This window comes from Balaenoptera ricei, chromosome 5, assembly GCF_028023285.1.
Source record: "Balaenoptera ricei isolate mBalRic1 chromosome 5, mBalRic1.hap2, whole genome shotgun sequence".
NCBI lineage: Eukaryota > Metazoa > Chordata > Mammalia > Artiodactyla > Balaenopteridae > Balaenoptera > Balaenoptera ricei.
The window spans coordinates 4,970,275-4,985,397 of NC_082643.1; the positions used below are offsets into that span (position 1 = coordinate 4,970,275).

At 32.9% G+C, this 15,123-nt stretch overlaps 1 protein-coding gene across 3 annotated transcripts in view; it reads right to left on the minus strand.

The window, feature by feature from the left end:
* The window catches only part of FSTL5 (follistatin like 5), a 708,623-nt gene that overhangs the window by 140,181 nt on the left and 553,319 nt on the right, over window positions 1-15,123 (minus strand). For all 3 annotated transcript variants that reach the window (XM_059923874.1, XM_059923877.1, XM_059923875.1), the window contains exon 8: window positions 3,539-3,700. In XM_059923874.1, coding sequence (XP_059779857.1) covers window positions 3,539-3,700 — 162 coding nt within the window. The remainder of the gene's footprint in view (window positions 1-3,538; window positions 3,701-15,123) is intronic.

Genomic DNA, 15,123 nt, shown 5'->3' on the forward strand with positions numbered 1-15,123 from the left:
AATTATCAAATGAGGAATCTGAGACTCATGGAATGATCTTATGCAGGTCACTCCCCTCAAAGGTAAAGGCTGGACTTCTGTTCTATCAGACCCTAAGGTTCAGTGTTTTAGTGCTCATTTGTTTAGGTTTGCATCTTTTCTTTTACTTTCTTTTCTTTTTTTCTGTAGGTCTCTGTGTGCATGTTTGTGGTGTGTTCCATGTTATCCAATCACAAGGACACCATGAACCATGTGCAATAGAAAGGGGCACGACTCTGTGACAGAGAGGAGACTGAATGATCAGAGCCGCTGTTTGGGAAAGGAAGGTAGAAAACCAAGGGGAAAAGAGCTTAAATGTCATCCCTAGGAGGATATGGAGAGGCAGTGAGTGTTTGGGAAAGGCTAATCACTGAAATCACTGGACCCTCTTTCTTGATTTACAAATATCGCTGCACTCCTCCATTCCCCCCATCCTTTGTTGAGAATCACTTCCCCAAAACAATTGGCAGGTTTTTTTTGGCAGGGCCGCTGAAAAAGGCCAGTTGGCTTTGTGGGCTACACAATTTCTGTGCCAACTTCTCACCTCTGCCATAGCAGCATGACAGAAGCCACAGACATTATTTTTTAAAATGAATGTGGCTGTTCTAAAAACAAGCAAAACAACTGCTTTATTTACAAAAATAGGCAGCTTTCCAGATTTGGTCTGTGGTCCTTCATTTGCAGACCCCTGTTCTAAAAGATGAGAAGAAAACAATGTATTTAAGCCCAGATCAGCTTCTTGTTTTATGTGAAACATGGCCCTCTCCAAAGACTACATACTTATGTTTAAATTCTCTAGAACTTTTTTGAAACTTCAATTTTTTCCTTCTTGAAATTCTCTCTTCTCAATATTCTTATATATTCTTCTAACCTATGTGTCCCACTATCTTTCCCTCCTTTCCTACATAATCTAGCATATCTAGATGTTTTCTACTCTATGACCAGAACTACCAATTTCCGGGTCCATTTATCATCCTGACACATCTGTTTTCAGAACTAGAAAACATCCCCTGCACTTAAGTTTTTGATTAAATTACTAGACTATTACATAAGCAAATTTACAAATTTTCAAATTCACAATCTCCAATTTTCAAGTAACAGGATGTTACTTGACCTTTACAGTTAGTTGCATTTCATATACTACTCCACTTTTAGTCTTTGTCTTTAGTCTTTGTTTGATGTTTCCCAGCATAATAATAACTTCTCACTCTAAGCAGGCTGTCTTGTTATTTATATCATGAAATACATAGAAGTGATTAAAAAGTAAACCTAAATCATTTCACAATATATGTGTAAAAAATCATCACCTTGTATACCTTAAGCTTACACAATTTTATATGCCAACTGAATTTCAATAAAAGCTGGAAAAGAAAGAAATTAATCCCCAAACCTCCTGTTTCCATTTACATCTTCATTTTTATTTCATTCTCAAAGGAAATTTTCTATTTCTTTCCAAGGCCAACCTCCCCTCCTTTTTTGTTTTGTATTTGTCGCTCCTTCCCCTGTTTCATTATTCATACATCTTTCTCTTTACCAATATCCTTTTAAACCAACAAATTGTCCAAGAAGTGAGAAATATCTTCATCAGTCCTAAACCTTCCCACCAGCAGCTACTACTGTTATTTTTTACTCTTTCAAAATTTGGAAATAGGTTTTTATACTTCTTCCCTCCTTTTCATTTCTAAGCCCACTGAGGACTGATTTTCTAAATGTCACAAGGACAAACTAATCACTAACCCATGAATATATTTTAATGATCTTCCTTGACCTTTCTATGCCGCCAGCACTGTTGAACTTGTTCCCATCTCTGGCTTTCTTTTCTTTCATTCTGTAATCACCTTGTTCTCCTGCCTCTTTGCTAATTATTAGTCCCTTTGGATATTTGTCTGGATTTGCCCACCAAAATATTTCTGCTTTGTTGAATTTTACTTCTCATAACCATATCATCCCATCTATTGCCATAGTTATCAGTTAGTGCCTAGACTTGGACCTCACATACAAATGCTAAATAAGCATCTGATGAATAAATGGATAATTAAATAACTATGTAATTTGGTAATATGTGATCATATACAAAACCACATGGAATTTCACACTCCTGTGCACCCAGATTTATCTCTTAGGTTCTGCTTCCTACTTACATTTTATTACTTGTCATAGTCTCTCAAAAATTAACTTACTTTCTCTTATTTTAAAAAAATGATAATAACTATTTTACAAATGTCCCAATCTTTCAAATGTTGAGTCTAGAGTGTAACCAACTCCCCAAATTTGCCTTCCTGTATATTTCTAAAACAAAAACAAAATAAGTTCATATAATATGGTTTGTTGCTATCAAATAGGTAAGAGATGACAAAATCAGAAACTAAATAGACTTTCATTCAATTTAACTTCAGTTTATCAGATCAATCCTCATCTCAGATTACAGACACCATGATGCAATCAATAGACGCAAACATGTAAATTTGTTGGACCTACTTATATTAACATAGAGATTGCTAGGATTCAGCTCTGAAAGGTCAAAAATACTTTCATATGTCATTTTTCATTTGCAAAAATAAATAAGTAAGTGATTTAAAAGATTTATTTTAAGATGTATACTGATAAAGTGTATTCACTCTCTAAGTTGAATAATAAGAGCAGTCTATTCTTACAGAAATAATTTTAAAAATGAAAATATATTCATTTCTAAAGTATGAATTGAAGTAATTTAAAAGCATGGAACAAGGAATGTAATGCCATGCAATAGATACTCCAGTAAAATGACTGTCCCTGGGCCACTCATGACAATGGAAATAAGATTTTTACATTATTTTGCTTACTAGTATAATCAACATATATGAAACTGCTTTTGCATTATTTAGGTTATTTGACATTAGAAAGATTGCCTGGTTTGCTTTTCACATACCACTCATTTGTGATTATTATAATCTGTAAAATAATTGATTAATGTCTGCACATTAGACTATTAGAACATATAGAATATTTTTATATATTAGAATGCAAGAACTTCATAACTGTAAAACTACATAAATATGGAACATATTTAGTAGCATTTTGAATTTTTTCTATCTTCATTTCATGATGCAAAACATTTTCTAAAGAATTTCTATATTACTGACACCCTCTGTAATATATATTTTAACATATGATTTAAGCATTTAAAATTGTCTCTTCAGAAATGTATTCAATGAAGAGATCCAATGATTCTGTTCAGTATATCTGCTATAGTTCAGAGGATAAGTTTTTAAAAGAAAAAAATTTAATATTTTACTTATGACAGAAATAATGACATAACTAATCATTATGACAAGACTATTATTTAAAACATTAAAAATATTAAAGGACTCTATTTCAAATATTATGTCTTAGGTACAACCATATCTTTTTTCATATTCATGATATTCTTTTGCCACCAAGACTTATTTGCTCTTTCTCATAATAATGTAAAATGTGTTATAAGTTTTAGAATAAAATTTTTACATTGTCATTTAAGAGGAAAAATGCAAGTAAAAAGCACCTTGAAGTGTGAGTTGCTTGGACAGCTTTGATGTAATATCAATTCCATTCTTCAGCCATCCAAGCTGAGGATTTGGTATGCCCTCAGCATGGCACCTGAGACTTGCAGTTACCCCAGGTTCTCTGGCCTGACTCTCTGGATACACCCGGATTACGGGAGGGACTAAAAGAAGAAATGGAAAAGAAAGTGAATGAGTGATCTGTATTTGCCATTTGATTTTCCAAAACAAAGAAAAATTGCAATATGAGAAAATTACAATTATATTATTTTAATGATGATAATTTAATGAATGCTATTTCTACAGATCTTAGTTTGCAAATAATAGCATCCACTAAAATGTACCAGTGTCCCCTGGATAAAAGTTATTCTGAGACTGAACCAGGGAAAATATAAGCTGAGCCTGGGCTATCTTGACTCAATAACTAAAGAAGTCTTTAAGGAATGATAGAAACATATCAAAAAATACAAAACCAGTTTAAAAGGGCTCTCATTCACCAAATCTGAAATAATTTGAGCATTGAGATAATTATCAATTACAAAGGAGTATAAAGAATCAAACAAGACTCTATGAATTCAGTAACGTAAATAAATGAACAAATATATAAATGGGAGAGAAGAAAAAACTTTTCCTTACTATAGCATCTTTTAGAAATTAAGATAACAATTCCACTTACAGTACATCCAAAAATAAAATATTTAGGAATAAATTTCACCAAGAAGGTGAGAGACTTTTACATTGAACACTACAAAACATGTTGAAAGAACTTAAATAAAACCTAAATCAACAGAAGGACACCACGTGTTGATGGATTGAATAAGTAATTGGTGAGATAATAAGATTTGGTAAGATGACAGACAATACTGCAAAATTGATTTATAGATACAATGTAATCACTATCAAAATTCCTAACTGCATTTTTTTTGCAGAAATGGAAGAGCTAATCCTCAGAGTCATATGGAATTACAAGGGGATCCAAAGAGCCGAAACAATCCTGAAAATGAAGACTGAAACTGGAGTTCTCATATCTCCTGATTCCCAATCATATTACAAAGGTACAGTAATCAAAATAATGTGGTACTGGCAATAAGATAAAAATATACTTCTATGGAATTAGAATAAGGAGCACAGAGATAAACTCATACATCTATGGTCAATTGATTTTTGACAAGGATGCTAGGAAATAGTGTAAATACAACTGACAAAACAGGAAAAAATTGCAGATGATATCTGATCTGAGCCTGGTATCCAGAACATACAATGAACTCTTACAATTCAGCAACTAAAAGACAAATGGCCCCCTTCTGCACAGCAAAGGAAACCATCAAAGAAGTGAAAAGGCAACTTACAGAATGGGAGAAAATATCTGTAAACCACTATCTGATAAGGAGTTAATATCCAAAATATACCAAAAAGTCATACAACTTAATAGAAAAAGAATTTAAAAATGGACAAAGGACCAAAATAGACATTTTTCCAAAGATATACAATAGCTAACAGGTTCACAACAAGGTGCTCCACGTCACTGATCATCAGGGAAATGCAAATCAAAACCACAATGAGTTATCACTTTGTATCTGTTAGGATGTGTATTATCAAAAAGATTAGAGATAACAAATGCTGGTGAGGATGTGGAGAAAAAGGAACCCTTGTACACTGTTGGTAGGAATGTAAACAGGTGCAGCCACTATGGAGAACAGTATGGAGGTTCCTCAATAAATTAAAAATAGATCTATTTCCGAGTCAATAAATTTCCCCTTTCTGCTTAAGTAAGCCTTAACTAATATGGATTCCTTCTGAACTTTAGCCTCAATATTCTCACCAGGAAAACTGAGATTTGATTTATGTCTCTTCTGGAATATGCATCAGTTACTCTGGTGATAACGTCAGTACAAGTACCTTTAGAGTAAAAACTATAATATATTGATAGATGTTATGGAATGTGCTGAATGCTTTGTAGTCATGTTGATTTGAAGATGAGTCACAGAGAGGTTAATGGCATCCCCAAGTCACAAAGCTTATTAGAGTCCAGAGTTGAGGCTAAAATCAAGGGAGGTCTGACTCCTGGGCCAATGCTCTCTACATTTCAGTTTGCCCTTAACTAACCTGGCTGATTGTGGTCTGTAACAGCCACTGAATTTAGCCAATAAGAAAGAAAATCTGAAGGGTATTAAAAACAAGTATGTTCCAAATTTGACTTGTCAGGACTTCCTATGACAAAATAATTATATATATATATATAATTCATAGTATACATATGAATATACTATGAATTATATATATTGATATAATATGAATTACTTATATAATTCATATGTGTATAATTATATTCATATAATATGAATTATATATATGATTCATATTCATATATACATATATACACATACATAAATACGTATACATACCTTATGATCCAGTGATCCCACTTCAGGGTATATATCCAAAGGAAACAAAATTATTATCTCAAAGAGATAGCTATATGTATGAACATCTTCCTTATGTTTATAGTAACATTATTCACAGTAGCCAAAATATGGAAACAACCTACATAAGTTTCCTTCAATTGATAAGAGTAAAGAAACTATTATATATATATATATATGAATATTAGTTAGCCTTAAAAAAAAAAGGAAACCTTGTCATTTGCAACAACATGGATAAACCTGGAGGGCATTATCCTAAGTGAAATAAGCCAGACAGAGCACAAATAGTACTGCATGGTATAAAGATATGGGGAATTAAAAAAAAAAAAAAAGGTGACCTCATAGAAGCAGAGGGTAGAAAAGTGGTTGCCAGGGGCAGGGAGGTGGAGGGAATAGGGAGAAGTTGGGAAAAAGATACAAATCGTCAGTTATAGGATGAATAAGGTCTGAGGATTTAACGAATAACATGGTGACTATAGTTTATAACACTGTAGGGTATAACTGAAACTTGCTAGGAGAATAGAACTTAAATGTTTTCACATAGGAAAAAAAAAAAAGGCTAAAAAAACACCATACAATCCAATTCAAATGTGGGCTAAGGACTTGAATAGACATGCCTCCATAAAGAAGCCATGCAAATAGCCAATAAGCACATGAAAAGATATCAAAATTCACTAGTCATCACTGGAAAGGCAAATTAAAATCCCAATGTGATACCACTCATATCCACTAGGATGCTATTAAACAACAAAACAATAGGCAGAAATTGGAACTCTTGCACATCCGTGGTAGGAATATAAAATGATGTAGCCACTGTGGAAGACATTGGTGGTTCCTCAAACTGTTACACATGGAATCATCATGTGATCAAGCAATTCCAAGCCTAGGTTTGTATACATAATTGAAACAGGTTTTCCATAACAAACATGTATCTGAATGTTTATGATAACCAAAAGGTGGAAATTACAAAAACAACTATCAACTGATAAACAGAAAAATAAAATGTGGTTTATCCTTACGATAAAATATTATTTGGTAATAAAAAGAAAGAAGTACTGATATATGCTACAATATGCTCAGATATTACCCTAAGTGAAAGAAGTGTGACACATAAGATGACATATTGTATGAGCTCATTTACATGAAACATCCAGAATGGGTAAATCCACCAGGATAAAAAGCAGATTAGTGGTTTTCAGGGGCTGGGGGGAAGGAGAAATGTGAAATGACTGCTTGATGGCTATGAGGTGTATTCTGGGGTTGATGAAAATGTTTGGGGAGTAGGCAGTGAGATGGTTGCATAACATTTTAAAGGTCCTATAAACTACAGAACTGTACACTTTAAAATTGTTCAATGTTATGTGAATTTTACCTTGATAAAAAAGAAAAGAAAGACAAAGAAAGGCCGAAGAACGTTTCTAGCTTAAAAGATACTAAACAGGAATATTAACTGAATGCAATGTGGAATCCAGAATGGATGCTGGACCAGGAAAAATTAGTTATAAAGCTATTATTAGGAAGGTTGCCAATAAGTCAATATGGACTGTAAAGTAGATAATGAGATTCTATCAATGTTATGCTTACTGATTTGATAATTGTATTTTGACTGAGTAAAAAACGTACATGCTGAATTAATTTGTGGTAACAAGAAAATTTATCTCAAATTATATATATATATATATATATATATATATATATATATATATATATATATATATATACATACACACACACACACACACATACATATCACTAACTTTAAAAATGGGATGGCTTGCAAGTCCTAGCCAGGGCAATCAGAGAAGAAAAAGAAATAAAAGGAATGCAAATTGGAAAAGAAGAAGTAAAACTGTCATTGTTTGTAGATGACAAGATACTATACATAGAAAATCCTAAAGTTGCCACCAGAAAACGACTAGAGTGAATCAATGAGTTTAGTAAAGTTGCAGGATACAAAAAAAAAAAAAAAAAAAATACACAGAAATCACTTGCATTCTTATACACTAACAACAAAAGATCAGAAAGAGAAATTAATGAAACAATCCCATTTACCTTTGCAACAAAAAGAATAAAATACCCAGGAATAAACCTACCTAAGGAGGCAAAAGGCCTGTACATAGAAAACTATAAGATACTGATGAAAGAAATCAAAGATGACACAAACAGATGGAGAGATATACCATGTTTCTGGATTGGAAGAATTAATATTGTGAAGATGACTATACTACCCAAATCAATCTACAGATTCAATGAAATCCCTATCAAATTACCAATGTCATTTTTCACAGAACTAGAACAAAAAATTTTACAATTTGTATGGAAACACAAAAGATCCCTAAGAGCCAAAGCAAACTTGAGAAAGAAAAACGGAGCTGGAGGAATCAGGCCTCCCGACTTTAGACTATACTACAAAGCTACAGTAATCAATACAGTATGGTACTGGCACAATAACAGAAATATAGATCAGTGGAAGAGTATATAAAGCCCTGAGATTAACCTAAGCGACTATGGTCACCTAATCTATGACAAAGGAGGCCAGAATATACAATGGAGAAAAGACAGCCTCTTCAATAAGTAGTGCTGGGAAAACTGGACAGCCACATGTAAAAGAATGAAATTAGAACATTCCCTAACATCATACACAAAAATAAACTCAAAATGGATTAAAGACCTAAATGTAAGGTCAGACACTATAAAACCTTTAGAGAAAAACATAGGCAGAACACTCTTTGACATAAATGGCAGCAAGATCTTTTATGACTCACCTCCTAGAGTAATGAGAATAAAAACAAAAATAAACAAATGGGACCTAATTAAACTTAAAATCTTTTGCACAGCAAAGGAAACCATAAACAAGATGAAAAGACAACCCTCAGAATGGGAGATAATATTTGCAAATGCAGCAACGGACAAAGGATTAATCTCCGAAATATACAAATAGCTCATGGAGCTCAATATTAAAAAAACAAACAACCTAATCAAAAAATGGGTGGAAGACCTAAATAGACATTTCTCCAAAGAAGACATACAAATGGTCAACAAACACATGAAAAAATGCTCAACATCACTAATTATTAGAGAAATGCAAATCAAAACTACGATGAGGTATCACCTCACACCAGTCAGAATGGCCATCATTACAAAATTTACAAACAATAAGTGCTGGAGAGGGTGTGGACAAAAGGGAACTCTCTTGCACTGTTGGTGGGAATGTAAATTGATACAGCCACTATGGAGAACAGTATGGAGGTTCCTTAAAAAACTAAAAATAGAACTACCATGTGACCCAGCAATTCCACTACTGGGCATATACTCAGAGAAAACCATAATTCAAAAAGACACATGCACCCCAACGTTCATTGCAGCACTACTTGCAATAGCCATGACATGGAAACAACCTAAATGTCCATCAACAGAGGAATGGATAAAGAAGATGTGGTACATATATACAATGAAATATTACTCAACCATAAAAAGGAATGAAATTGGGTCATTTGTAGAGACGTGGATGGACCTAGAGAGTGTAATACAGAGTGAAGTAAGTCAGAAAGAGAAAAACAAATATCGTATATTAACGCATATATGTGGAATCTGAAAAATTGGTGTAGATGATCTTATTTACAAAGCAGAAATAGAGACACAGATGTAGAGAACAAACTTATGGATAGCAAGTGGGAAGGGGGTGGGATGAATTAGACACAACAGAAGAGAGAATCAGTAAACTAAAAGTGATGCCTGGATCAGTTGAGAACTTTCTGCTTCCAATAATGTTGGATATGTAATTCTTATCAATTCTGTTCGATTATCTTTCTGAATAGAACTTAAAATTCTGGTCACCTGTATACATTATAGTGAAACTGTAGAACAACAAAGAAAAAGAGAAAAATTGTAAAAAACAATCCCAGGAAAAAAAATGACACACAAAAGAAGGAAAGTCAGGCTAACAGCTAAATTCTTACAGAAATGCTGGAAACTAATGAAAAATTATAATCAACTTCATGCTAATAAGTAACTTTAAATAAAATGAACATATTTCTAGAAACATAAACTTCTGGCTGACCTGTACAAAAAGTATTATAAAATCTAGAAAGTCTTATTACGTTAAAAGAAATTAATACATTATTAAAATCCTTTTTTCAAAGAGAACTGTAGAATGACCCAATCTAAATAAGAAATAACACCAATCTTATATAAACTCTTCTAGAGAATAGAAAAAGGTGTGGGGTTTCTTTGGTAGTTTTAAAATATCTAAAAAAACAAAAACAAAAAAAAACAAAAACAAACAAACAAACAAAAATATCTATACAAATCCATTGACACTCCTCTCTTCAAAAGCTGGAGACAAATCCTCCTCATCTTACATGTGGGTTGGATTTAATGACTCACTGTTAACGAAAGGAATATGGTCAAGTGATGGTGCATGGTATGCAATATTATAAAAGGTATTGCGGCATCTTTCTAGCTCGTTGGATCACTTGCTGTTGGAGAAGTCAGCTGTCATGTCTTAAAGATATGAGTATCTTTACCAGCCTTAGGGAAATGCTTATATGTCAGGTGACAGAGAAAGGTCCCATGCCAACAGCCAGCAAGGAACCAACAGTCATTTGAAGGGGCCATCCTGAAAGTAAATCCTCCAGCCCTCAGCAAGCTTTCAGATCACTACAGTTCTGGTCAAAATGTTGACTACAACCTCAGAAAAGACTTCATGCCAGGGCCACCTAGCTAAGCTTTTCTCAATTTTTTAAAAAATCTCATTTCTCTATTTATTATCTCATCTCTTTTTATCTCAAAAGATAATAAAGGTTTGTTGTTTAAATCCACTAAGTTGTACGGTAATTTATTATGTGCTCATAGATAAATAAAATCCCCAACAGTTGAGAGCAATGTAAGCTTAATACCAAAATATGACACGGGTATTATTAAAAAGAATATTTATTGGTCAATTTCATTTATGAAAATAGATTTTTTAAGTCTCCAGAATATATTGTCAAACAAAATCCAGCAGAATATAAAAATATTAAACCATAAAATATTTGTTTTATATAGATATTGAAAAATTACTCAATATAATTTACCACATAAATTGTCTAAAGGAGAAAAACTGTGTGATCTTCTCAATAGCTGCAGAAAAGTCATTTACTTTTAGCACACAAAAATGAGCAAGTATTTTCCTTATTATGATAAAGGATTTCTTAAAATATATAGCCAACATCTGTAGATGATTGAGTAAAACAAAATGCAAAAGAATCTACAGATGAATTGTCAGAACAAGTAAATTTAGTAAGCTTGCATGATACAAGTTAATTATATTTGTAAATATCAGCAGCAAAGTATCTTAAATAATGTGATTTTGTAAAGCAACAAACATGTTACATATATATGAATATATCTAATCAATAAATGCTGTCCAAATCCCTTGCAAGAAAAGTCTAAAATATTCTTTGAAAAAATATTGTTAAGAAAAATGAAATAAGACCTAATTAATGGAGGAATAAAACACATCTGTAGCCCCTTTAGTTAGCACCTCCTCTAGTTTTCATTATGTTGATTTCAGCCATCAGAAGTTCTTTGCTCATTTGTCTCCCCATTCTTCAGTCAGTTAAACCAATTTGTATAGAAATCTTCTAAATAGCGTACCTCTTACCTGAATTCTTTTATTTATTTTATTAAATAGTCATAGATAGACTACGTAATATTTGTGACAAACTGCAAAGTGATACACTGATGCAGAATGAGAAGACAAGGCTCATACTCTCAAGTATACACTGCTCGATAATGGAAACCAAGGAACAAATAACGCTAAGACAATACTTAACGTCCTGCAGTCAAGCTGATAAGGATGGGATGGCTACAGAAAGAAAGGAGGGATCAACACAGCACACCTTAGGAGAGTGTTTGAATTGGATTTTGGAGAGTTTTTAGGAGTATAACAAGAGGACAAGTGAATGTGGCTGTGAGGGAGGTATTTATAACTGAGGCACAAGGGTGAATATCATATTATTTCAATGAGTGCTTCTTGAACTTGAGTTGTGTCATGGGTAGTTAGATATATGTCGTATACATTAGTTTTGAGAGTCAGTTACTCAATTTGCCACCAACACTGCTGTGAGAGAAATTCTGCATTCATTCAATAAATGTATGTGTATCGATTATCTACACTTTGTGGAAGGGTTCAGGGATTATGCAATGATTGACTATTAATTATATAATTCTCAAATGATCTTGTAACTTAGAGTTCTGAGAGTTAGATGAGAATGTGAGTACATCAGGACAAATGATTTAGACACTTTAATTCTAATATGCAAAAGCATATTGTTCTTTTCAAGAGAAGCTAATAAATTATCTCTACTATAAATATTAAATGTATTCATACTGAAAACAAGCTATTCTAGATAGGTAAATTTTCTAAATAATGGAGAGTGAACCTTTTATAACACAATACTTAAGATGTATATTTGCTTTTTATGAAACTCTCAAGTGAATTACAGACCTCATATTTGGAAACTTCTATGATAATGAAAACATTGTTTTATGTGGTGTCACTCAATGACATTTAGACTGAGACAAATAAATTTGCATTCTCACACTGCTACTCAATATTTAAAAGATATTGAGCATATGCTTAAACCTTTTTGAACCATCTTTTTCTTATATCTAAAACAGATATTGTATCATATTATAAAGGTTTGGAAAATCAAATGGAATAATAAAAGTGAAAAGATTCATATCTTGCAAATTATGTGTATAATATGTTTTATATATACATATGTAAAGAACCATAGCACATGGGAAAGTAGTCCACAGGGTGTGTGGTACAGGTTTATCACACCTATCCCCTCTTCACACTCAGACTTTGACATTTGTTATTCAGAATGACCATGAGAGCACATGTACCTTGCATTTGCCTTAGTAAGAATATGGCTTGGCAGACAAGAAAAAAGATTCTAGTTCTCAAAAGACTTTTTTGCAGGATCTATCTTAGCAAGAGACGATGGACAGAAACGTTGTGTTCACCATGTTAAAATAAAAAAGAAATGGAGACCAGTCGTGAAAACTCACTGAAAAGACAAAACCACCTTAGTCATACAAGCAAAGTTTAATTTAACATATTTTGCAACACTAACTTGATTTGGATCGTTTCTTGCTTATGCCTCTGGAAGTCATAAGCAAAACCCAAATTGTTTCCCAAGGTTGATATGAGGTAACCACTAACCAATTCCTTATCATTTAAGAAAATTCTAATGTTATAACTAATCACTGTGAAGAGTAAACAGTCACTGCTTTCTCACTATATAAGCTGCTTTATAACAAATACACCCTTGAGCCTCATTCCATATTTTGGTTTGAGCGCTCCTGATTTGCAAACTCTCTTTTCGGTGTGTGTATAATAAACTTTTACTTATTACTATGTTGGTGATTCATTCTGTTAGTTCTGAACTTTTGACAGCCTACACCAACCTGCTCTTTGGTTAATGTGTATACTTTGAACTACCTGATTTCTTTTGTTTTACCCATCAGAATGCCAGTCAAAGATGCAAAGTCGGTAACCAATCTGAGACTCTCCCTAGGGCCTCAAATTCAGCCCAAAGTTAATTTCACCACTCTTCTTTCTAGTGACTGGAGGAGCTATTGCACACACAAATTTTATTGACTAACCAGTAAATGTCAGAACTTAAGATCTACTGAAATTATAAAAGCAATGCAAACCAAGAGACTAGCTGAAGTCACCAGATCAGAACTATATATAAGCCTATCACTCTTCTGTCCCCTTAGTTCCCTTTATTGGCTATAGATACTCTAGACATCGATAAGCCAGACTCATGTCAACTATAAAACAGAGACAAGAAAGGGTGAGGGAGGGTTCCTCAGAGACCCAATAATCCTTAGATTCCACAGCTGGGACTTGACCATGTGTATTGCCTTTCATAGTCTCAGGAGTGGACAAATAATAGACTTCCACAGCTATGAGTACCAGAATTCTGCTACACCCCTCTTTCTTCTCCTAAATACATATAATTCAACACACACACACACACACACACAGACACAAGCATGGGCAACAACAATAGGGAGTAAAACTCAGTTCTAATTTTTTCCCTTGATGACTACGTAAATGGCTTATTTTGAAATAGCAAACATATTGGTAACCACCAAAGGGGAAAGGGGGGGAAGAGATAAATTGTGAATTTGGGATTAACAGATACACACTACTATGTATAAAATAGATAAAGAAGGACCTACTGTATAGCACAGGGATCTATATTCAATATCTTGTAATAACCTATAGTGGAAAAGAATCTGAAAAAGAATATATATATATATATATATATATATATATATATATATATACACACATATATATATATATATATGTATATATATATATATAGCGCAAACTGAATCACTTTGCTGTACACCTGAAACACTGTAAATCAACTAAGCTTCAATGAAATAAAATAAAAAAATAAACAAAAATATAAAATAGCAAATAAAATTTCAAAACTAACTCTCATAGTATTTCTGTACATGCTTTACTGATGACACAGAGCATATGTTTAGGCTCTTAATATACCTAATACTGAGCAGTTCTTGTAGAATTTTATTTTATTGGAGGTTCAAACAAATAATGTTTTAAGGAGATATTTTAATATACTCCCCAGCAAACCCACATTACTCTAAGATCTGGAGTAAAGAGACTCTATCAAAACTCAGATCGAATCCCTAATAGCTTAACAACAAGGGAGTTAGGAACTAAGCCTTTTAAAAAGACTTATGTAGAAAGCCAAAACGGATAAGTACTCCCAATAAATATTTAATACGAGAAAGTGTATCTTGTCAAAACCAAGGCTCAATGCTTCTTGCAACATTCTTTGGAACAGCAAAAACTTGAGACAACCTAAATATATTTGAAAATTAGATTGAAAGGAAGCACATTAATCAACTCAATGATAACAATAGACACTACATGATTCATGTTAGAATACATAGATATTATACGGGTCATATATACTGTCTCTGATACTCTCTAATGGACAACTTTTCAAATCAGATGTTCAATTTCCCCCTGCATTCCTGTTTTTGCTTTATTGATACACGTGTGCATGAACTGAAAGGGAAACAGTCAACAATAATTTTTTTGTCATATAGAGGTTTTATACTCAAAT